This window comes from Rana temporaria, chromosome 4, assembly GCF_905171775.1.
Source record: "Rana temporaria chromosome 4, aRanTem1.1, whole genome shotgun sequence".
NCBI classification, from domain to species: Eukaryota; Metazoa; Chordata; class Amphibia; order Anura; family Ranidae; genus Rana; species Rana temporaria.
In genome coordinates, this window is record NC_053492.1 from 59,921,671 (window position 1) to 59,946,846 (window position 25,176).

Here is a 25,176-nt window from a genome sequence, read left to right on the forward strand (position 1 = left end):
CTTATGTGTGACCTGAAGTGTGTTTACAACTGTAGGGGGGTGTGGCTGTAGGTGTGACTTCATCGATTGTGTCCCCCTATAAAAGGGATCACACGATCGATGACGCCGCCACAGTGAAGAACGGGGAAGCCGTGTTTACACACCGCTCTCCCCGTTCTTCAGCTCTGGGGACCGATCGCGGGACTCCAGCGTCGATCGGGTCCTGCGGTCGTGGAGCTTCGGACCGGACCGCGCGCGCCCGTGACCTACGGCTGGGTACTAGTACAGGATGTACCTACATGTGCCCAGCCGTGCCATTCTGCCAACGTAAATGTGCAGGAGGCGGTCCTTAAGTGGTTAATGACATTGATGTTGTTATTTTTTTATTATGGTGAAGGTGGTTTTCTAGCATTTACTGTGCCTAGAGAAGGACACTAATACAGTGGATTGGAAATATCTATCCTCAATGGCTTACTGGAGAAATTTACAGGATTGGAGATCTCTCTTGAATCCTCCAGCAGCTAAAGGTTGCAGAAAGGCAAAATCTTAGGAAGGGGTAATAACTCCTAGAAGCTGGGCCCTCCAGTTCTGTGTGATTAGTATCCACTCTTCCTGTAGTGGCCAATATAACCCATGGTAGAAGTGCTGTGCTCCTCAATGGACAAAGAAAAATTCTTATTTTCAGCAACTTTTAATAACCTACACAATTAAGTAATTGTATACAGTGGGGATCGAAAGTTTGGGCACCCCAGGTAAAAATTTGTATTAATGTGCATAACGAAGCCAAGGAAAGATGGAAAAATCTCCAAAAGGCATCAAATTACAGATTAGACATTCTTATATGTCAAAAAATTTAGATTTTATTTCGAAACCCAAACCCAAACTTTCGAAACCCACTGTATATCAGTGTTGTTAAAAGCAGGGGTCTCTAAGCTTTCTAAACAAAGGGCACTTTTACTGTCTTTAACCACTTACTGACCGCCCACTGTATATGTACGTCCTGTTTTTAAAGCTGGATATCTCGGTAACGGCAGCAGCTGCTGCCACAACCGAGGTATCCATCTTTACAGTGGGTGGCCGTGTAAACGATAATTGTGGTCTCCGCGGCGGATTCGCCACGAGATCGCAGTTATCGGTGGCGGGAGAGAGCCCTCCGCCGCTTACCGGAGCCGTCGGTAGCGGCGGAGGAGATCGGATGCTGCCGCCTGGTGTGTGAGGACTTGAGTGAGGGCAAGATGCCCCCCACCCGTCCTCATAGCTTTGCTGGGCGGAAGTGACGTCAAAACGTCAGTCCCGCCCAGCCTCTTAAAGAGACAATTTTTTTTGTTGTCATTTTTTTTAAATGACAAATTTTCCTTATTTTTTTTTTTTCTTGCATTTAAGTCTAAATATGAGATCTGAGGTCTTTTTGACCCCTGTCATGCTTTTTTCTATTACAAGGGATGTTTACATTCCTTGTAATTGGAATAAAAGTGATAATTTTTTTATTTTTTTTATTTCAGTGTAAAAAATAATAAAATCAATAAAAATAAATAAGAAAACAAAAAAAAAATTTTTTAAAGCGCCCCGTCCCGACGAGCTCACGTGCAGAAGCGAACGCATACGCGAGTAGCGCCCGCATATGAAAACGGTATTCAAACCACACAAGTGAGGTATCGCCGCGATCGTTAGAGCGAGAGCAATAATTATAGCCCTAGAGCTACTCTAGCTCAAAAAATGCAACCTATAGAATTTTTTAAACGTCGCCTATCAAGATTTTTAAGGGTAAAAGTTTGACGCCATGCCACGAGCGGGCGCAATTTTAAAGCGTGACATGTTGGGTATCATTTTACTCTGCGTAACATTATCTTTCACAATATATAAAAAAATTGGGCCAAATTTATTGTTGTCTTATTTTTTAATTAAAAAAAGTGAATTTTTTCCAAAAAAAGTGCGCTTGTAAGACCGCTCCGCAAATACGGTGTGACAAAAAGTATTGCGATGACCGCCATTTTATTTTCTAGGGTGTTAGAAAAAATATATATATAATTTTTGGGGGTTTTAAGTAATTTTCTAGCAAAAAAAACAGTTTTAGTCTTGTAAATGCCGAATCTGAAAAACACCTTCGGTCTGGAAGTGGTTAAGGGGGCCGGACTGTGGCCAGTGAGAGTAGAAAATGCCCTGGCATCAGTGGCAATAAACAATGCCCCGGCATCAGTGGCAATAAACAATGCCCCATCGGTATTTGTAGGAAGAATTTTGCCCCATTGTTGGTTTTAGGGGAAGGAATAATGCCTAATCATTGGTGTAAGTGGGAAGAATAGTGCCCTGTCATTGGTGTCAGTGGGAGGAATGGTGCCCTAGTGCTGGTATCAGTGACAAGAATTATGCCCTGTTTTTGGTGTTACTGGAATGAATAGTGTCCCAAGGGTTGGATAAAGCCAAGCAAAGGGCCACATCTGGCCACCACTGGTTTAAAGTCAACCACTTTGGCCACAGGCAAAGTAGCAGAAAAGTGTGTTGTAAGGATTCCTAGGAACATGTATTTTGACACTACCAATGGTTTTGCCACTAACTCCTTACCAGCAGATTTGAAAGGGATTCAACACATGGGTTTACCTTTAGAAGGAACTTTACCCTACCTATTGTAAATATTGAAAATCCTATCACTCGTGCCTATAAAAAAATAGGATTTTTTGTACTCACCGTAAAATCCTTTTCTCTGAAGTCCATGGACGGACACAGCTCCTTAAATCTTGACAAGTGGGTTATGTTCCCTGTTTACAGGAGAGGACTAGGCAGAAACATGTTAAATACATGTTACATTAACAGAGTTGAACAGCCCCGCCCAGGGGGCGGTCCCTCCAGACATAACCCTCCTCACTGCAGCATGCAGCCTCAGTTCGTAACAAGCAGTACAAACCTAAAAAGGAGGGGTGGGAGCTGTGTCCGTCCATGGACTTCAGAGAAAAGGATTTTACGGTGAGTACAAAAAATCCTATTTTCTCTTCTCTACACAGCTCCTTAAATCTTGACAAGTGGGACGTCCCCAAGCAGTGTCAAAAAACGAGGGGTGGGAAATATATCAGTAAAAACTATTTTTAACTTCACCCCAAAACAAGCAGAGCTCCTCAACGGAGGAGGTGCAACTTTAAACAGCCGCCGGCAAAAACTAGCGGCTGAAAAAAACATCATAAGATGCACTCACAGCAACCATGTAAATTCTGGAAAAAGCCTGAACGGACGAGCAAATCGCCGCCTCGCACACCTGTGAGACCGACGCATGATGTCGGAAAAAAAAAAAAAACCCCAGGAAGCACCAATTGCCCTGGTCGAAAGTGCCGTGACCGGAAAGGGGGGCCCGCCCCTTAGGAGCATAGGCCTGTATGACGGCCTGCCTGATCCACCGAGAAATGGTGGTCGACGAGACCGCCAGGCCCTTTTGTGGACCAGACACTGACACAAAAGAGAGTCAGACGCTCCGAAATGGAGCTGTAGTAGGCTGGCATACCCGCAAAGCGCGTACCACGCCTAAAGTATGAAAGGCCGAAACCTCCTTCGGAAGAAGGGAAGGTCGCGGGCGCACCATCACCTAATCCTTATGGGGGATCAAGCATGGCGGCTTGCAAGACAAGACCGCCAACTCAGAAACCCCTCTAACAGAGGTAAAGGCCACTAAAGGGGCCACCTTCTGAGATAGTGTCAAGAGAAAATCTCTCTGATGTTTCCAAAAGGAAGGTTCCTGAAGAACCGAGAGCACCAGAGTCAAAACTCATGGGGGAAGAGATGGGCCAAGAGGGGAAAGTATATGACAAACCCCTTGCACACAAAAAAAGGGGACCCACCAGGGAACGGGCCGCAAAAAGGCCACTAAAAGAACACAGCCAAGGCTGAAATCTGCCCCCAAACGGTGCTTTAAGCAATTTTTAGATCCAATCCAAGCTTTAAAAACAGCAGGACCCTGGACACCGAGAGTACGCCCGTGGACGTCACTCCATCCCTTCGCACCAAGAGAGGTGCGACGGTAGATCCTCCGGAAGAAGACTACAGTGCCCTGTTGAGATGACCGAGTCAGACAGACCCTGGTCACCTAAAGTCTGGCTTCCAATAACCATGTTGAGCAAGTCAGTGACTGTACAACAGGAGGAAGTATGGGACCTTGAGACAGGAACCTCCTGCCCTGGCAATCACCAGGGTGCCTCCGCTACCAGGCGCCCGATATCAGCGTACCAAGGACGCCAAGGTCAATCTGGAGCGATTAGAATCATCGGGATCTCCTCAGCATCCACTCTGTGGAGCGGCCGAGGAAGCAACTACCATGGAGGAATGGCAAAAAAATCACCGATACAGACAACACAGGGCCTCCAGCGCGACTGACGCGTCTGTACAAGATCACTAGACCTGGCCACTAACTTTGACACCCTTGCGGCGGAGACAAGCTGCCAGGAGATCCATGCCATGTGAGGCTCACCTCCTGCAAGGGAGCCGAAACACCCCAAGCACAAAGACCAGTCGCCCTGGTCCAGCATCTGGCGACTCCAGTAGTCCGCCTGCCGGCATACCTGATGGTAGACTGAAGCCACGACCGTGGCGTTGTCCGGCTGAAACCAGATCGGTCGACCACAAGGAGAAGCATAGCCTGATCGCCTAAAATAGTAGGACAATGAACAGTAGACAGCACCTGGTATTCCCAGGTGGTCTCCCACCAGGCACTAGCCAGGCCCGACCCTGGGTAGCTACCGAGACCAGACACATTCAAGGAGGTGTGGTCATAGGTCCACGCAAGTCCAGCGACTCAGGGCCGACTGGCCCCCCCAGTTTTGTGAACCTCCAGGTTCACAACCCGTGAGCTGGCATCCGTCGTAAACACCGACCACTGGAAGGAAGGAACAACTTCCCGGACCGAAGAGTCGGGAATCTGTCACCAACTCAGAGAGACTCTGACTAGGTGGCGCACAGGAATCTAATGATTTCAGACAGGAGATTTTTACCACCTGGACAGTAGTTCCCCTGGAAAACCAGGGTGTGGAACTGGGCATACAGTACCACCTTGAAGGAGGCTACCCACAGACCCCGAACCAGCAGGCGCCCGGAGAGAAGACCGATTGCGTGATGCCAATACCTTCACCGCAGACTGAAGAGTCTGCAATTTCTCCAGGGGAAGAAGGAACTTTGCCACTGAGGAGTCTGGATCAACACTGGATACTCCAACGCTGAGTCGGAACCTAGCATGCCCATGATTTGAACCCTGGGTCGCACACATGGAGGGCAGGTTTGCTGCCACTGAGCTACACTTTCTGGCCTAAACGTTTAACATCCACCCGAATCTTCGGAGGGTCTGAATGGGAATAACCCATCCACTAGGTCGGAGACAGAAGCTGCTCTCAGAAGAAAGTCGTCCAAGTAGCCAATGAGGCAAAGCCTCGCTGTCCCAACAAAATTCAAATAAGTGCGAGCTCCTAGCTGAAAACCCATGGTGCTGACGCCAGATCAAAAGGGAGGGCCACAGGCTGACAGAGACCCTTCTCTCATCACGAAGCACAGAAAAAAACACTGTGACATGTGCAAAACGGGACATGCATGTATGCGTCCCTGATGTCCGAGGACGTCAGGACATCCCCCGGATGAAGCGCAGCTACCACCAAACAAATGGATTCCATGCGGAACTACCCGACGTTCACAAAGGTATTTAGGGCCTGAGGCCCATAGAAAACCCCAAAACTCTCGTCCTGCAGGAAAGGTAAAATTACCTCACAGCTTAGCAAATCCCACACTGCCCAAGGCAGACCGACGGGCCGGGAGAGGAAGACACAAGGACAGAACTTTGTTCTGTGGATAGTACTAGTACTATCTAGTACTCCGAAGAGACCACCTCGCAGACCCACTAGTCGGAGAGCAGGGAGGTTTCACTGAATTGTGAACCTGCAAGCCGCCCCTCCCACCTAGAGACAGGGAGGGGAGGCTATATACATTGGCAGGATTTGGGTGCCGGCGTGATCGGCTTATGCACCCAGGGACAGATTAGTCCCCCAGCTGGGCCTTTGACGGCCTGGGAGGGTTGCCCCTAAATAATACACACACATAGTGTGTATGTATATTATGTAGGTGTATGCACACATGTCTTTGGAGGAAACCGGAGTACCCGGAGGAAACCCACGCAGACACAGGGAGCGACAATGCAAGCTCCAGGCAGATTGGCGTCAGTGTGCGGATTCGAACCAATGACTCTTTTGCTGCCAAGTAATGGAGTTAAGCACTACACCACCGTGTGCATAAAACCATTCTGAAACAGACACCCTGGATAACAAGGGCGCAGCATTCAATGAAGCATCACAGACCTATATGAGGCCCTGGACCAGCTGGTCCGCTAGGCTAATAACCTCAGGAGAGAGTCGGTGCTCCTCCAGTGTCTGGTGCAAAATGCTCACTCTGTGAGTTGTATACAGCACTAGGGGTCGGGACTACTCCAGGATGGCCGCCGAGCGTTCAGAACGCGGCCACAGGAAAATGGCCCGCACAATGTAAGCTGCGCCATAGCGCGGCTACGACAAAATGGGCGCCAATGGGAGTTTTCAATGTAATTGAAAAACCTCCCAAAAAATGGCGCCAGCGTCGACTGAGACCCCAGTGTAGTGGCCACAATAGGCCCGCAAGCCAGACCCCAGCATGGTAAACATGGAACGGGTCAGTACTTCGGATCTTCTATCAGTCAGATCCATACAAGCGGGGGTTACCGCCCGGCGGTGAGGGACTACAAAAGCCCTCAGCGGCTTTTCTCATTCCGCATCTCAGAAATTATCAAAGAAGGGCACAGAAGGAAAAAACCTACACAGCGGTCTGATTTGTGTGATCCAAAAAAGACCGAGCCCTCGGCGGAAACCCATCTGCACTATGCAGCTTAGGAGAGTCCCTTGCAGCAGTAAAAAGCGCACCCATAAATGCCTTATTCTGCCTTTTTTTTAACTAGGTACCTGGTCCATGGCTCCATAACAGAGCATTCCCCAGGGGATAACGGGGGAAGGGGGCACTCTTTTACCGCCCGCCCGCAGTCCACCCCCACCCTGGCACAAACTGTGTCCAGGACTAACAATAAAAACTCTGTGGGAATCCCAGGTGCTAACACCTGCTGCCACCACCAGCATGTGGGGAAGGACCCAGATACTGACTCCAATTTACATAGTGTGTATTATAATATGCACACCTGTCCATACAAATAGACAAAAGCTCCTAGAGCCCTATTCAGGGCCTCTCACCCACTTGCTGCGCTGACCAGGGGTAACCAGGGGACTCCCTCAGGAGGAGACTGCCTAGCGCTGCCTGTGAGGAAAAGAACCGAGGTAACTTTTGCAGGGACCTGTGTTTAAACAGGAAAAGCCTCCCAGGGCTGTTTTATTTAAGGATAAGACACAGATACAGCATAAAAAGCAAAACCGTTACAGGTGTCACCAATCAGTCAGCGTCTGCTGAAGTATAATCATAAACATCTGTGCTCATCACAGGGCTTTTTACCTCACAGGAAAGCCCAATACAAAAAAGAAAAAACACAGGCCAGATAACACAGTCCCCTCAGGAAGGCCCCCTCCCCCCTGACAGCGGCAATGTTAGCAATGCAGCAAGGGAAAGGAGCAGGGAAGTAAGGGGAAGGGACCCCCGAACCCCAGGAATGCCCAGCCGTACCAACCCACCGAAGCAGGAGGGACTGTACTTACCCGTCCAAGCGAGGACTCGCTGACGCATTCCTGACAGAACTACAACCGCAATGGAGGTAGCTGTCGGCCCGGTCCACTGTGAGTGAGACAACACCACAGCCCAGTCATATGTGGACCTCGGAGCAAAGCTCACCGGCCACCCCAGGAGTCATGGGGTATGGCGTGGCAGACCAAGCCTCTTTGCAAAGGTGTGCCCACGCTTGCTGGTCGGACTGAGTAGACTACAAGGATCTATATTATCCAGCCTGTCTCTCAGCCGACAGTTGAAAGAAGATTCTTCAAGAAAAAGTAAAATAAAATAACATTTCTCCTCAGGGCGCTGGGCCCAAAGGGAGCCATACGTCCTTCTCTTTGCTAGGCAGAACGAAACTGAGGCTGCATGCTGCAGTGAGGAGGGTTATGTCTGGAGGGACCGCCCCCTGGGCGGGGCTGTTCAACTCTGTTAATGTAACATGTATTTAACATGTTTCTGCCTAGTCCTCTCCTGTAAACAGGGAACATAACCCACTTGTCAAGATTTAAGGAGCTGTGTCCGTCCATGGACGATAAGAGAAATACATACTAGTCAATGGAGTCTTGCAAAGTCCCACTTACTGTGCTCTGCTACCACACCAACATATTGAAATGAAAACCAGCAAATGCAGCTGGCAGAGACCTGCTGAATATAAGCAAGATCCAAAGCATTGCCTCCTGAGGTATGTTATATAGACATCCAAGAAAGCAGCGGTGGCCTGCTAAATGAACATGAAAAAAGTGTATTTGAAGTGAAAAAAAAAGGCTGTCTCCTTGCTAGTGCCTTGTGTCGGGTGGCCATGCGCCAAGCATTGGTGCCCTCTCTGACAGCACTGCAAGTGTTTTAAGGCACCCAGGAAGAAGTGGCAAATGCTTGATCAGGAACTAAATAATGTACAAATAAAGTGATCTCTTTTTTAAATGGCACATATAGTTTGACACCATAAATGACCTTTTGCATAGAATCAAATTAAACCAATCATATTGTTACCTTTCAAAAAATACAAGGGCTGTCATTGCTGACCTCCTCCTACTTACCTGGCTATTGACCCAATTTCTTCTACACATTGTCATTACTCCAGAACAAGCATGCAGATCAGTTCAGCCTTCACATGCTGTGTGCTTATTCTGACCAGTGGCTCAGAGTATTGAGACTAGAGGTCGACCGATATATCGGCAGGCCGATATTTGTCCGTTTTATAGAAATCTGCATCGGCCGATTTTTATCCAAATTAGGCCGATATTTAACATGGCCACTAGCGGTGCCACGGATCCGGAGCTAGGCCGAAGCCGCAGCCTTTCCTGATGCTCTGACTGCGGCGGCAATTTGCGGATTGCCGCCACAGTCACAGCATCGGGAAAGGCCGCGGCATCGGCCTAGCTCCGGAGCCGCGGCCATCTTGGTACACCCAGCGCGGGGGCCCTCCTCTCTGTTTACACCCACAGAGGAGGAGGGGCCCGCGCTCGTGGGACACATACCACTCTGGTGTCTGTACTACGGGGGGCAGGGGGGGGTCTGTACTGAGGAGGGAGAGGGGGTCTGTACTGAGGGGGGGTGACACTTTTTTTTTGTGCCAGTGCCACTTGCCGTCCAGTGCCAATAAAAGTGCCACCATCTAGTGCCACCATCTAGTGCCACTTGCCGTCCAGTGCCATCTGCCAATGCCACCATCCAGTGCCAATATCAGTGCCAATTAGTGCCACCTTCCATCCAGTGCGAACTAAAGCCATCAGTGCCACCTGCCAACCAGTGCCACTTGCCAGTGTCACCTGTTAGGGCCACGTGCCAATCTGTGCTATCTGCCAGTGCCATCTGCCATCCAGTGCAACCTGCCAGTGCCAATAAGTGCCACCTGCCAAAAAAAAAAATCGACATCATATATTGGCCACCCCGATTTCTAAATATCGGCATCGGCTAGAGAAAAACCCATATCGGTCGACCTCTAATTGAGACTAGATAACAACCAGGCTTGCTATAAGCAATGTCAGCTTTCATAATTCTCCCATTACAGATTTCCATAAAAGAGGATTAAAAAGAAAGTGGAATTCCAGGCTCTAACTAAGCTTAAAACTGCTCCCATCCACATAACTCCTATTCTAACTACACTGTAGAAGGAAGATGCTTATACTTACCTTTTCTCAGGGCGCTTTGGTCCAGCCACGTGATCTCAACGGCCGGCTTCAGGGGAGAGGAGATATCTTAGACAACGCCTGAATTGCCTGGGTGGTGACATCAACCACTGGCTTACTATGGGGCATCCAATGTCAGTTGTTTCTACTCTCACCTGAAGTTAGCTGCTGGGGGATCACATGCCAGAACCAGAGCACCTTGAGAATAGTTAAGGATAAGCATCTTCCTTTTAAAGCAGGGGTCTCCAAACTGCGGCCCTTTGCTTGCCTATATCCAGCCCTTGGGACACTGTTTTTTCCACTGATATCAAGCACTATTCCTCCTGCTGACACCACTGATGACTATCGTCTTGAAAAAGTGCATGGTTAGATGCACGAAATGCATCAACGGAAAGGACGCTAGACCACCCCTGCTATGTAAGGACTTTTGAGACCTTGGAGCCACCGTACCTGAACAAATCAAACAGCTGAAACAAACCACCTCCACACTTAGCAGAGAAACTACTGACTGCTCTACACAGTTGGACATTGCAATTTGTTCCCCACTTCTGTATCGTCATCATTGCGGGAGGAAGAAAGCATACATAGGTAGCGGAGATCTCTGCACCTGTCAGTGGAAGGGTGAGAGCCTTCGGGCTGTAATTTTATACTTAACGCTCTCCTCCTTCTCCACTCTGCTACCGCAAATGCAGTGAACAGACGGGGAAAACCCTTAGGCCTCGTACACACGACCGAGAAACTCGACGGGGGAAACACATCGAGTTCCTTGTTAGGCTTGTCGAGGAAGCAGGGATTGGTAATAATGCTTCAATGGAGACACCTTTTTCATGATAAATCTTACAGTGAATTTCCCTTCCTCTCACTTCCTGTTGTCTCCCTCCGTTTGTAAGTAGGAGTTGTATCCAAGTCAGATATTTTCTAACTCGGGCACTGCCTGTATATAGTTTTTTTTTCTATTTGCACTCTGATAATTGCTGCAGGTAAAAGGCAGCGTTGATACATGGAGGTACCTATATTGGGTTGTTGGTAGAAAATGTTACTTTTAGGCCTTCTCCTGATAGATTGGGATCCATCAAACCTGGTAAAATAAGGTACCAAAACTTAAGTTCCAGGTCAAAGCTCTGACATCTCTCTGAATTCCATATCATAGTGCATTCCCCTTGCTGAACTATAGAGGGGAACATGTTTTGCATTATGGAAGCCAGGAGGGTGTTTGACCGGGCTCCCACTTTGAGATAAGGTGGCCGATTGCGTATGCAGTCAGTTGAAGACTAAAAGTGACAAAGACATTGGGGGTTATTTACAAAAGGCAAATTGACTTTGCACTACAAGTGCACTGAAAGTGCAGTCACTGTAGCTCTCAGGGGGACATGCAAGGAAAATAAAAAAACATAATTTTTGCTAGCACATGATTGGATGATAAAATCAGCAAAGCTTCCTCCAATTTCAAAAGCTTGCCCACAGATCTACAGCAATCTATAGCGACTGCACTTAAAAGTGCACTTGTAGTGCAAAGTGGCTTTCCCTTTAGTAAATCAACCCCGATGCGCAAACATTTTGATTTTATTCATTTTTTTTAAAGATATATTACAGAAGTAATTATAAAAAAATATCTTGTAATATCACCTGCTTGTGAAGTCAGGTACTGCAGCACAACCATACATATACTGCATATTAGATTTCTGTGAGCTGCACTGTATCTAAACAGAGATCATCTCACTAAGCACTATAACCAGGCCTGAGTATTGTTTACACAGAAGATGGAGATACAGAGCCAGCTATGCAGGTGCATTATGCATTTAAACTGAAAAACCCATCTGAGTTGGCAATGATCAGCCAGATAGACAGATATATACCTCATGTGACAATGATTGATTTACATACTGATTAATCATTAGGAGAATCCATAAGTACAAAGACTAAATCCATTCCCATATGTTTTCCTTTTGCATGCTCTACAACAAACCATTAGTCACCTAATCCATTTACATAAGTATGGCACTTCGACAAATTGATCCACATCTTCACTGTATTCTTATATAAAAAAAATATTTACACAAGCAGCAAGTCTTTATTTTCAAGATTGTAGTGTTGTTGCCGTTGGTTTCCACATTTTACAGTAATACTAAAAGTGTATGTTAAAGTGATTGTAAAGGCACGAGTTGTTTTACCATCATTCATTCTATACATGAAGGTAAATAACCTTCTGTGTGCAGCAGCCACTCCCTCTTGTACTTACCTGAGCCCCTTCTTGATCCAGCGATGTCCACAAGAGCCTTGGCTTTTGGCTGCTGCTGTCAGTCAGAGCAAGTGAGCCAATCGGGAGATGGAGAGGGAAGGGCTTACTATATTGCAGCTTACAAGTTTTTCAGGCCAAGTACATTTTTTTACAAGTACAAAATATATCTCTTGACCTAGCCAGACATCCTGTGTGCTTGCACCTTTTTTGTGCATTGTCATCAGCCTTCTCAGTTCTCTTTTGTGGACAACAAAACAACTTCCCTCTGTGTAACAGAGTTGAGGAGAAGGTGATTGTAGTTGAAATGAGAAATGCAGCCTAGGTTGGCAATGCTGCTTCTCCGCAGAGTACTGTGAAGTAAGTGTTGTTACCCTAGGACAGTGATGGCGAACCTTGGCACCCCAGATGTATTGGAATTGCATTTCCCATGTTGCTCAACTACACTGCAGAGTACATGAGCATCGTTGGAAATGTAGTTCCAAAACATCTGGGGTGCCAAGATTTGCCATCACTGCCCTAGGACAAGAAATGTGTTACTGACAGGATCACCAGACAACAATAAGGGGGGGAAAGCAAGATAAAAAGAAATCAAATGCAGCCACCAGATCTAAGGATTGGTAAGCTGCAGTATATCACTTTATGTTTTTAGGATTAGAAAGGCTTTAACGTGAAACTAAACACATTGGGTTTAACTTTTCAAGTCAGTTTCCTACTGCACATGCGCTAATTGCACTGCGCTCTGTGAATGGGCAAGCTATGGGGGGGCTGAACTTCCAAATCTTTTTGCCACAGCGAATTGAGCCGGAAGTGGGAGTGTGTACCTGTCAAAACCAAGTACATTCTCCTGGCAAGGAGGTGCCAAATGTGGCAGCGGTGGGGAGGAGGCAGACAAGCAGAGCTTCCCTTTTTGGGTGGAGCTCCGCTTTAAATCCCTAAACATGCCAATGTTGTTTTCAACAGGGCTTTCATTTATATACTAGTGCATGTGCAGTGTATGCTACATTTAAGGCATAACTCTCACAGATGCCAATGTCAGCTCTTAACTACATTTTCAAACCCTTAAATGGCTGGTGTCATAGCTGGTCATGTGTGCAGCACCACAGCAACTGCTGATCTAAATAATAGTTAAGATTGTGCTCTTTTTGGCTGCAAAAAGACAGAAGGGTTTTGTCCTGTATGAAATTGCAGTAATGACCCATTCGCCTAAACCAGGGGTCTCAAACTGGTGGCCCTCCAGCTGTTGTGAAACTACAAGTCCCATCATGCCTCTGCCTATGGGACTCATGCTTGTAACTGTTAGCCTCGCAATGTCCCATGGGACTTGTAGTTTCGCAACAGCTGTAGGGCCGCCAGTTTGAGACCGCTGCGCATAAACCCTTTTTGCAATGTAAAGCATTTGGCCAGAACTCATACAGCCAAGAGGACCACAAAACACGTGGGCTAAATTGAAGATAATGCCAGTTTAGTTTCTGTTGCTATGAATACCTGAGAGCTACAAGGGCAGTGTCCAGTTATTTCTTCATCTGAGTTCTGGTCATTTTTACTTTTACAATGCTAAGGAAGGCTGGAGGGAGTCCCAGGAGGACATGGTCTATGTATTCTTTAACTCTGGTGTGTGGAAAACAGCTCATATTTAATAAAAAGCACCATAGAATTATTTTAGGTGGTATAGTTCACACTGGTAAGGCAAAGCAGCATATGGTGTGCCAGCACAGGGCATGGTGCTTGTTGGCCTGTGATGTTGCTGAAAGGCATAATACACCCCTAAAAAGGAGTCCAACACTTACACCACAGCCATCATGTACAAAAGTTAAAATGTAAAAAACAAATGTCCTTCATAACACTAAATCAGACAGAAAGTCTCTCATTCCTGCACAGTAAGTAGTTAGTCACTAGTATTGGGTGTCCGATGGATGAGGCACAGCTCTCTCTGCCATCACAGAGTAGAATGCTCCCATGGTAGGGAGGAGGTAATAGGCTGCGGGTCACTTGTTATCACTGAAGGTCATTTAGAGTTCTCAGTCTGTGCTGGAGGTAGATCAAGGTTGGTTCCTGGGATGACAAATTCTCCTTCACCGTCAATGAGATGATCCCACTGATTGAAGTCCTTATGGAGACCTGTTTAGCAAACAGAAAATCAATAGAGGCCATAAAATTATGTTTTCGCTTCATAAAAAAAATGTGATCTTGTATATGAAAGGCTCTAATTAACCCGTCTATACTGCAATTATTTTATTTTTTCGGTGTCTCTACTGGAGGGATTCCCCACACTACTTTTCATGTTCACATGACTAACCTGAATGGGGTCCTAAACCTAATGCCTCGTACAACGTGATCGGTTGCTTTTCCCTGTGTACACACGGCCGGTTTTCCTGACAGAGAATTTCTTTTATTTGGAGAGGGTGGAAAATTGTTTTGGGATTTTTCCTTAATTTTTCCTTGCTGGCCCCTATTTGGAAAGATTGCCCATCTTGTCCACCTCTCTTACAACAAGAACGCAGATGGCAAAAAATGTTAAGAATCTCTAACCCTTCTCTACTCTATCCAAAACAAAAAATAGTGTCTGTCTGTCTCCAGCCAGAATATTTAAAGGATAATCACCTTTTGTTACATGTTACACCCATATTCAGGGGTCTTCAGAAAGACATGTATAAGAGAGTCAAAAAGAGTACGGAAACTTTTTATAGAACCTTCATATATGGGCAAAAAATGGGCATCCGCTGATTGACAGGGCTATGTACATTGAAATATACAAGGTCCGGCAGCCTTTGCAGATGTCAGCTTGTAGTTTTCAATGAACTACCACAGCGCTGTGGAGCACCATGGTAGTACATTCATGCTTCCTGTCATCTGCTTACCCGCACGGGCTGGACAGGCAAGCAGATACACTGGCAGATCTGCATGGCACCAGCCATTTCCTGATTGCTGGTGCAATGCTTTACAGGCTCCACAAATAAATAAATGTACATTTTTACTACCTGAAAACAAATTTGCATTTATAATTTTTTTCCCAAAAAGTGAACTTATCCTTTAAGAAACTTTAGTGCTGAAATTAAAGCCCATTTGAACCCCTCTGTTTAACTATCTCAGCTCTTTGGACGTACTACAACAGAATAGAAAATTATTATTTAAACATTACCATTCTAAGTCATACAGTGTTCATATTGAAATGTTTTAGAGACGGGGAACCCCAGAGGCTGTACCACTGCCCTTTATGTGGAGGCTCTCTGTGAAGAACACACAGGGCTTAGTGCATTAAGTTATACACCATGATATAATCTTCATCCCATCCATTTCCCTACTCTGGGAAAGGTGTTACCCAGAGACTAGGTCACATCTTTAGACCTGCAGAGTACTCTGCGAATAATTAACACAGGACAGAAGGGACTGGGAAGCACCCCAAGGAGAGCCCTGCTGCCAAAAGTTACGTCCCAGGCAAGCTTTTAATCTTAGATCCAGTGGGTTCCAGGTACAGTCTAAAAGGCTATTTCAAAGATTAATCAAACTTCATGCAGCGTGCTGACACCCGGAAAAAAAAATGCATGTTAAAGCAATAAAGTCGAAATGGGTCCTTGGGGGAAGGTGTGGGAGTGCACCAATGGTCTTTGCAATCAAAGTCAGCAAATAACTGAGCTATTTGGGTCATAACTGCAATAAAAGCCTTAGACCAGAGGGCAGAAAATCCAGCCAAGGGGGACTCACAAGGCCATTAACACTAAAAGCAGAGGGCAACATGACACCAGGCTGTAGACATCTGCAGCATTAGATGTGCTGCAAGTTCCCCCTGACCTGTGAGATGGGGCACCTGGTACAGTGGGGATTCAATAAAAATAAAAAAATCATAATTTCTTGAAAATATGTCTGGCAGTGGGAGGGAGTATACCCTGGGCTCATCTACATTTGGCTGCCAGTGTCCAATCCTCCTGTAGATGCAGTATAACCCAAAGTCCTGTGTCCCTCCGTGGATGCAACAAAAAAAATGTTTAAAACTGATCAAGCTTTTAGTCAAGTTAAAATAGTTTGGAACTTCCCAGCCCATTCCCGGGAACAAAATCGAGTTGGGCTGAGCGCTGCCCAGCCATTCACAGAGAGCTTTGTAGTCTATGAATGAATACAAAGCTTCCTGTGAAAGACAAAGTTGGAGATTGTGAGGTCATCTGCCCACCTCAGCCAATCAGCAGAAGCTCTGATTTTTTTTTTTCATAGAATACGAAGCTCCCTGTAAATGGTTCAGCAGAACTCAGACCAAATTAAATTTGTTTTGGGAGCGGGATGGAAATTTCCATCCTACTGAACGCTGAACACAACATTGTATATTGTATGTAGCTGAGGCTACAGTGCACACAGGGGGGCACATCTAGTAGTCAAGGTAATTTTTTGTTTGGACCAGCTTGGTCTAAACTAACTATTTAAACTTTCCCAAAAGCTGGAGATCGGCTTTAATGTTTTACAGGTAATTATCCCCTTAAAGCAAGCCACAGCATGAGTAGAAAATCCTTGCCTGTGGGGAAGCAGTGGTCTGCTGAATTAGACCTATAGCTCCACAATGCGCAAAGATCATGCTCCAAGCTGATTGGAGAGTTCTGGGTCTGACTCGGCAAGGGGCATGTCACACCTCTGCAGAGACCACTGCTTCCATATAGAGACCAAGGGTCCTTCTGTACAGCAAGCTCAAAGGGGTCATGCTTTTCTAGTCATTATGTGGCTAATTTATAAATAAAACAAACTATGAATGTGGCCATACAGGGATTAAAATGTGGCTGGTTCAGCAGGGATGTATGGGCAGGGTGGTTGTACAGAAGTCAATCTACCAATTCTTCTGTACAACCAGCCTGCCAGGTGTTTCCAGATTGATCAGTGCCGCCGACTATAGCCAGCAGCACTGATCAGTGTATTCTAATGGCGACAGTGTATCCCCGCCGCCAGAGTACAATGACACAGTAAGTGTGTGGATGAGGGAATTGGGTCATTTCTTTTTCGTTCAACCTGTTGCATAGTCTGGTTGAAAAAAGACACAAAGTCCATCTATTTCAACCAATAAAAAGGGGAACAAAACAAAAAATATTCTATATACATAATCCCATACCCACAGTTGATCCAGAGAAAAGCAAAAAAAAAAAAAAACTAGCAAAGCACGATTCAATTTGCTTCAGCAGGGGAAAAAAATCCTTCCTGATACCCCGAGAGGCAATCGGTTTATCCCGAGATACTGAGCTGGCCAGAACCAGGTCTTGAGGGAGTCTTTCCGTAGCCTTTCCATTGAACAAAAAAAATAATAATATAGATAATGTATGGCCAGCCTTAGACTTTGCATATATTTTGTCTGATGTACCTGGAATTTTTTTTTGCAAAATTAAACTAAACGTTCAGTTGGGATTCAACTAATCTTCAGAATATTGGCTTATTCATTTCAAATTAAAGGGGAGTTACACCCAAAAGTGGAACTTCCGCTTTAAGCACTCTTCGCCCCCCTTACATGTCACATTTGCAATGTCATTCCAAATGTGGGGTGGGTACCTGGTTTTGACAGGTACTTCCTGTCCCACTGCCTCCTTCCTTTTCTGGCCGCCTAGGCGACTCCTCCCCCCTAGGTGGCCCCTCCCTGCACAGGTCCCAGAAGATGGCCTGGTCACTAGGAGAGAACAGTGTTACTCGCACGTGCACAGTGCGCACCCGGCTATGAAACTGAAAGCTGTCACAGCCGGGTGCCCACAGTTCAAAGTCGGCGCTGTGGAGAGGAGCGAGCCTTCAGGTGGCCGCATCACTGGACCGTGGGACAGGTGCGTGTCTGTTTATACAAAGTCAGCAGCTATACTTTTTGTAGCTGCTGACTTTTAATAAACTGAAAAACGAGTGGCTTTAAGTCTATGTGAGCCACAGCAACAATCTGATCACAGCTCTTATTATCCAACTTCACACATGTATACAATAGATCATATATATGTACTGTATATATTGTTTCTCTGTGAATACTCACCAAGATGTCTTTGTAGGAAAGCTAAAGTCACGTTGATAATAATGTCCATCCCCACATATGGATCGATTTCTCCCTTTAACTTGAATATTTTCCCTATGAGGTAACCAGTGAGAAATGTGAAGTCGGGGAAGCTCTGGTGTACACTGCCTCTGTACAGGGAAATAGGACAATTCCATCAGACAAACTGAAAGGGAACATCACTGTAATCTGCATAGTATTGTTAAACTGCCCATATATGTAACAACCCGACTGTAAAATCCCTATTAGATTTACTGACAATTATGTAACACAAGGACCTGTCTTCGGAATTCCTTTGACTCCATAGGGCAGATCCCCTTAGTAAATAGTTGTTTGTAAATCTAACACAGATTGTAAAATCCAGAATGTGACATGGTCATTTTAAGGGAAACCTGTAATTAAGACTGTACTATGCTGGTTGCCTGGCACTCTGTTCCTATTACTTTCAGTGACCGAGAACAAGCAAGCAGCTGATAAGTCAGACTGAACTGCACATGATAAACTTTCAGCTTAATTGGTATCTGCCTGGTTACCAAATGGGCAGATACAGTATATGACTAAATCTCACGCCACCTGGCGACCGCACTAGAATAGTCTAAATGCATGGTTCAGTCCGCCATTTACATGCATCGTGAGAATAGACCCATCCAGTATAGCCTCATCTAACTCACAACATTCTGTATATGTCTTGGATAATATTGAATCAAAAGCTTTTTCATGGCCAGGTGTGGGCTACTCCTTCATTTCTTCATCAGTTAAGCAGGTAAAGGGTCTGGAGTTGATTCCAAAGCCTTGTACACACAAGACTTTTGTCCGAAGGCCGTGTGCCTGGATTTTGTCTTGCATACAAACGGCACGCAATTGTCGGCCAACACACGAACGTAGTGACATACTAGACGCATCCTTTGGGCACCTTCTGCTAATGTTGTGTTTGGTGAGCATTGATTCGGAGCATGCATGCTTGTACTTTGGACTTCGAAAATCCGATAACAGACCGTTGTCCACGGAAAATTTTAAAGCCTGCCATCTAACATTTGTCCGCAGAAAATCCAACAATTGTCCGATGGAGCGTACAAACGGTCGGATTTTCCAACAACAGTCTGTCAACACACAATTCCCACTGGAAAATCTGATCGTGTGTAAGAGGCTTAAGTGTGGAATTCACAGCCTCAATACTTTATTGAAGCACCTTTGGCACCAATTACAGCCTCGTCTTTTTTTAGTATGATGCTACAAGCTTGGCACACTTATATTTGGGCAGTTTTTCCCATTCTTCTTTGCAGGACCGCTCAAGCTCCATCAGGTTGGATGGGGAGCATCAATGCACAGCCATTTTTAGGTCTCTCCAGAAATATTCAATTGGTTTCAAGTCTGGGCTGGGCCACTCAAGAACATTCACAGAATCGTCCCATAACCACTCCTTTGTCATCTTGGCTGTGTGCTTAGGGTCGTTGTCCTGTTGGAAGATGAACCTTCGCCCCAGTCTGAGGTCCAGAGCGCTCTGGAGCAGATTTTCATCAAGGGTGTCTGTATATTGCTGCATTCATCTTTCCCTTTCATCCTGACTAGTCTCCCAGTTCCTGCCGCTGAAAATTATATTCATGACTTGGTTTGTGCGTTGACATGCACTGTTAAATGTGGGACCTTATATAGAAAGGTGTGTGCTTTTCCAAATCATGTCCAATCAACAGAATTTACCACAGGTGGACGCCAATAAAGTTGTAGAAACATCTCAAGGATGATCAGTGCAAACAGGATGCACCTGAGCTCAATTGTGATTGTTATGGCAAAGACTGACAACTTATGTACATGTCATTTTTTATTTTTACTAAATCTGCAAAAAAATAAATCTGCAAAGATTTTAACTGCTTTAGTCCCGGGCCATAGTAAAAAGACAGCCTCCAGGTAGCTCTATAAATCCGGGAGGCCGTCTTTTTACGGCCTCGGGTCCTCTGGCCACTGGGGGGCACGCGTCACAGAGATGCCGATGCGTGTGCCTGGCGGCCGCGATGTCCGCCAGGTACCCGCAATTGGCAGGGACGTGGAGCTCTGTGTGTAAACACAGAGCTCCACGTCCTGTCAGGGAGAGGAGACTAAAGCTGTGTCCCTTGTACATAGGGACACAGCATCGGTCACCTCCCTCAGTCAGTCCCCTCCCCCCACAGTAAGAATCACTCCCAGGATACACATTTAACCCCTTCCTCGCCCCCTAGTGTTAACCCCTTCCCTGCCAGTCACATTTATACAGTAATCAGTGCATTTTTTATAGCACTGTTCGCTGTATTAATGTGAATGGTTCCAAAAATGTGTCCGCCATAATATCGCAGTCCTGACAAAATTCGCAGATCGCCGTATTACTAGTAAAAAAAAAAAACAGAATTCTATCCCCTATTTTGTGGCCACTATAACTTTTGCACAAACCAATCACTATTCGCTTGCTTATTGCGATTTTTTTTTTTTTTTTTTTTTTTACCAAAAATATGTTGAATACATATCGGCCTAAACTGAGAAATTTTTTTTTTTTTTTTTTTTAAATGGGTTATTATAGCAAAAAGTAAAAAATATTGTGTTTTTTTCAAAATTGTCGCTCTTTTTTTGTTTATAGCGCGAAAAATAAAAACCGCAGAGGTGATCAAATACCACCAAAATAAAGCTCAATTTGTGGGGAAAAAAAGGCCAATTTTGTTTGGGAGCCACGTCGCACGACCACGCAATTTTAATTGAAAGCGACGCAGTGCCGAAAGCTGAAATTTCGCCTGGGCAGGAAAGGGGTATATGTGCCCAGTAAGCAAGTGGTTAAACAAACTTTTTCACGTTGTCATGATGGGGTATTGTTTGTAGAATTTGGAGTAAAATAATGAATTTAATACATTTTGGAATAAGGCTGTAACAACAAAATGTGGAAAAAGTGGAGGGATGTGAATACTTTCCGTATGCACTGTATACACACCCATATATAGAAACAAATCCAAGGATTGCTACACTTAAAACAATTTATTCAAGTATATTCACATACAGATACATTGCATATTGCATCAGTTACTGGAACAATATGCAATATATCTGTATGTAAATATACTTGAATAAATTATTTTAAGAGTAGCAATTAGGAAGGCCTGATTGCATGCATTGGAAAACTTCTGTAGTGCCATTCGCCTCATAAGCTTTACTTAATAAATATATATATATATATTGTAATGTTGGGGTGATTTAGCATCTGGGTAGAGCATACCAGTGAGCAGCAGAGTCCACGCCAGTTGTGCTTTTTAAGGGTTTGTTGACCCACTTTTATTAAAAGAAAGAAAAACGTCCATCCAGACTTTCCCACGCAGGGGGTTTCAAGTTTCTACAGCAATAAAGAAATGGTCAAACGAAAATGCCAAGCCACATGGCTCTCTTCAGAAATACAGCCCCTAGGCTTACACTTCAGCCCTCTTGGCCACGTACCAAAGTACCTGTACAATCACTGTACCTTCTCTCAGCTTCTGTGCTGCTCAGCCCACAGCTTTGGGTCCTCTGTCTATACCATGCAGACATGCATGCTTCTCCCTTGCTTGCCTGGACTCCTCGGGAGGGTGGAGCCCAGAACACTGGTCTTGATTCTACTATAAGCCCAGGACCCACCTGCTCAATCAACCAGCCAGACTCCTGGCTGTTTCCAAAACCCGGTCCCAGGATTGGAGATTCCTGCCTATTTGAGAGTCCTGGGCGACCATTACCAGGACAGGGAACTGGACTATCACATACCCCCCCCCCCCCTTTGTTTCGATCCAGAGGGAGGAACACCAGCACCCATCATCATGGTTGGGACACCTCTGTGCTGGCTGTCAGCCACATAGGCCCAACCTTTTTTCCGGGTGCGCTTCCAGGTACATCCCACCCTGGATCTTAACCAGCTATATTTCCCTACACTCAGCCTTCTCCCTCTTCTTTTGGGGTTCCATAAGCACTTCCTCTTTTGAAATTTAAACAGGGCACCCCTGGTCTTTCTACCAACCCTTCTGCCTCCACGCTTCAGGTTCCCAGGTTTCCCAATACCTTTGGACACCACACTGTCATGTACCTTTAACAAATTATTTGGTTCATCATTGATATACATATTCAAACCAACTTTACACCTCTCAATGTTGCAAAAGTCACCAATGCCTTTTTTCTCAGTATTTGCTAGGGCAGAGTCTGCAGAGGGCACACATACCAGAGGGTTGCCATCACCCACGGGAACCTCAGAGGACGTCACCTCCCCGGGGTTCACCCTCTCTGCAGGCAGCTGTCCTACCACTTGACTTGTTCTGATGCCATTTGTATTTTTATCCACCTGAAGAGACAAGTTCTCTTCTGATCCACATACAATTTTTACTGCACTTATCTGTTTGTCACCTAAACCAAACATTGGACTGGGGACCCCAGTCTCTTTAACCACCTTCGGTTGGGCCCCAGTTAGGATTTCTGCTGCTTTCTGGTCCACACTTGGCCCTTCCATCTCATGTGATGGTACCACTGGTACAGTATACACGCCCTTCACCGACAACTGACCAGTACTAACTTGAACCATAGCAGCAGAAATGCCTTCTACCTGGCTGTTAGGTGGTGAAACCTCAGGCACTTTCTTTTCGCCAAAGCCTCTCCCATAAACCTCTTGTACAGGAAGTAACCCATCAGCATACCTAGAGGCAACTTTTAACACTAGTAATACAGTCATAAATAAACCATTTTTGTCTTGTCTTCCTTTGTGCTGTACCACCTGCCACTCAGGGGTCCACCTAATGGTACTCCGCAGTACCAGACTGTCTGACTGTGGTGGAGACACCCCAGTATAGACTGGCTGTACATCCCAAAGTGTAAGCATCTCCTTTAACACTTTTGTTAGAAAGCATACCCTTGGCTTCGGATTGAAATCCTTCCTGGGGACTTTCCTGACACTGGGAATGCAGACAGACTCAATTGCTGAGACGCGAGAGGTTGCAAGGTTTAATGAAACCTTCTCCCAGCTGGAGAGGACCACAGCCTGGTGCTCTACCAGAGCGCTGCCAGGTGCTTGACTCACACTCAACTTCTCAGGTTCAGCACCAATGAACTGCTTCACATTACCATTGACAACATCACTTTGACACGCCACGTCAGCATCATTTTTGTAGGTTGCGGACAAAGTGTCTGCTGTGTGCTCGCCCTTATGTGGTCCATATTTCTCACGAGGGTTAACCCCTGCAGCAGCCACCGCGCCCTCAGGTATAAGCTGTTCTGCCATCCCTCCTGCTGGCACAGCAGAAACTTTGTCCACCTTACTTTTATGCATGAAAGCCTCATCTATCAGGGACATTAGATTTTTACCCCAACTATCCCAATCTGTTGTAGCTGTGCTCCATTCATCGGCGCTCCTTAGCCCTGATCCATCCGCCCAAGGACACACATTAGAACAGATGGGTTTAGTTGCAGATTCATTACCCAAATTACAAATCATGGCAGACTTCGGTAACACATGTTCTAGCACCACAGGTTGCAATACACCACAACCACCACCTTGCTCGGGTGGCGCTTCATAAGCCTCACACACCTTTGCATTTTTCACATGTTGTTTTAACCCACCATTTACCTGCACATTTTTAGTACTAGCAGCTTGCACTAACACATTACCATTACACGGTACAGTTCCACTCTGTCCCACCAGAGTGACATACCAGTTGTCCATGGCAACCTCCGACTTCAATACATGAAGTTCCCTGGAGATTTCTGGGGACAACTGTGCGGTCTTACCATCAGTTGCTACAGGCAACGGCCCATTTGTGACAACAGCTTTTGCTCTGAAAGAACCTGGGATTTTTCCAACAGCAGCAAACTTTTCATTAACAATAACACTTATAGCATTTTTCGTTTTTGCAGTCTGTCCTAGCCCACTGCCTACTTGAGACTGGCAGACATTAGACACAACACTTTTAGTCATCAATACAGGTTCTGTTTGGACTTTAACCCCTGCATTCCCACTTTGTAGGGAGAAGTAATCTTCAAGCACACATTTAGTGGCCCCACTAACTGGGGTCACTCTCACATCATCATGGACAGTCTCGTAACCAGTTCTTTTATACCTGCAATCAGCAGTCCCAGACATCATTTCATTAAAGACAGTCTTACCCACCGCAGTAGTTGGGATCACCATCTTCATTTGAGTACGTTGTCTTAAACAGTCCTCAGCCACACATTTACTGGCCAACTCCCCCTGGTGGCCACGGGATGAAATCGCACCCCCTGCAGACACAACAGAAAACTCCTCCTTGTTGCCAGGGGTGACGGCAAATATATTTTTACAGGAAACTGGCTCAACATCATTACCTCCAGGTGCACCCCAGAATCTAGGGCAAGACAACATTTCGTGCCCCAGCTGGCCACATTCCAGACATGGAACAGGGCGACTTTTCTCCAGTGCGTTTCTCTCCTGATGATTCCCAGCTGGCAAGAACGCACAGGGCTCTTTGTGGGGACGTTGAGGCAAATCTCTCCTGCAGCTCCTCTCTCCAGGCACAACTTCCACTCTTGTTGTTATGGGAGATCACACTCTCCCTGCAGAGCTTTGCTGGTTCTCGCCAACATGCTGTATTGACTCCTTCGGAAGCCACTTGTCACGACCCTTGCAGGCAAGCACACCCCATGGTCCACAGACAGCCCAACTGGCCTCCTCTGTGTTGCTATGGGCAACCACTCTCCGTCCTGGCTTTTGGTCAGCCTCTCTTCTGGCACATAACACAGGCTTTGCAGACCTTTGTTTTGCTAGGTAGCTTTGCATTGGAGCCAGGGACAAAGGGCACTTGGAGACTGCATGCCCCCACTCGCTGCACCGCAAACAGCGCACTTGGTTTGCTGTCTTGTCAGGGTTTCCCACACTGCATCTGTTGGACCCTGTCTCAAGCTGTGTCACTTTCACAATTTTCACAACAGCTGCTGGTTTAACTGCAGCAGTGTTGCCAGGGGCAACAACATCCCTCTCCCAGGCATGGACATTTGGCAGATGTCTCTTTTTATCAAAGGTTGGCTTCGCTTCCACTTTAGCTTGGTCCAATCCTGCCAGGTGTCGCTTGCACCAATCCACTGCAGATTCAAACGCTGGTGGATGCTCCACATTAGCCATCTGTGCACTCATTGCA

General features: G+C 46.1%; 1 protein-coding gene across 4 annotated transcripts in view; it reads right to left on the bottom strand.

Annotated features, from left to right (window-relative positions):
* Positions 1 to 13,336: 13,336 nt before the first annotated feature.
* The window catches only part of PLA2G7 (phospholipase A2 group VII), a 112,330-nt gene continuing 100,490 nt past the window's right edge, over positions 13,337 to 25,176 (bottom strand). For 3 of the 4 annotated variants that reach the window (XM_040348464.1, XM_040348461.1, XM_040348462.1), the window contains exons 10-11: positions 18,026 to 18,174; positions 13,337 to 14,166 (exon numbers count right to left, since the gene is read on the bottom strand). In XM_040348464.1, coding sequence (XP_040204398.1) covers positions 14,054 to 14,166; positions 18,026 to 18,174 — 262 coding nt within the window. In that variant the 3' untranslated portion in view covers positions 13,337 to 14,053. Of the gene's footprint in view, positions 14,167 to 18,025; positions 18,175 to 25,176 lie in introns of those variants that run through there. The other variant, XM_040348463.1, reaches the window with a different exon arrangement.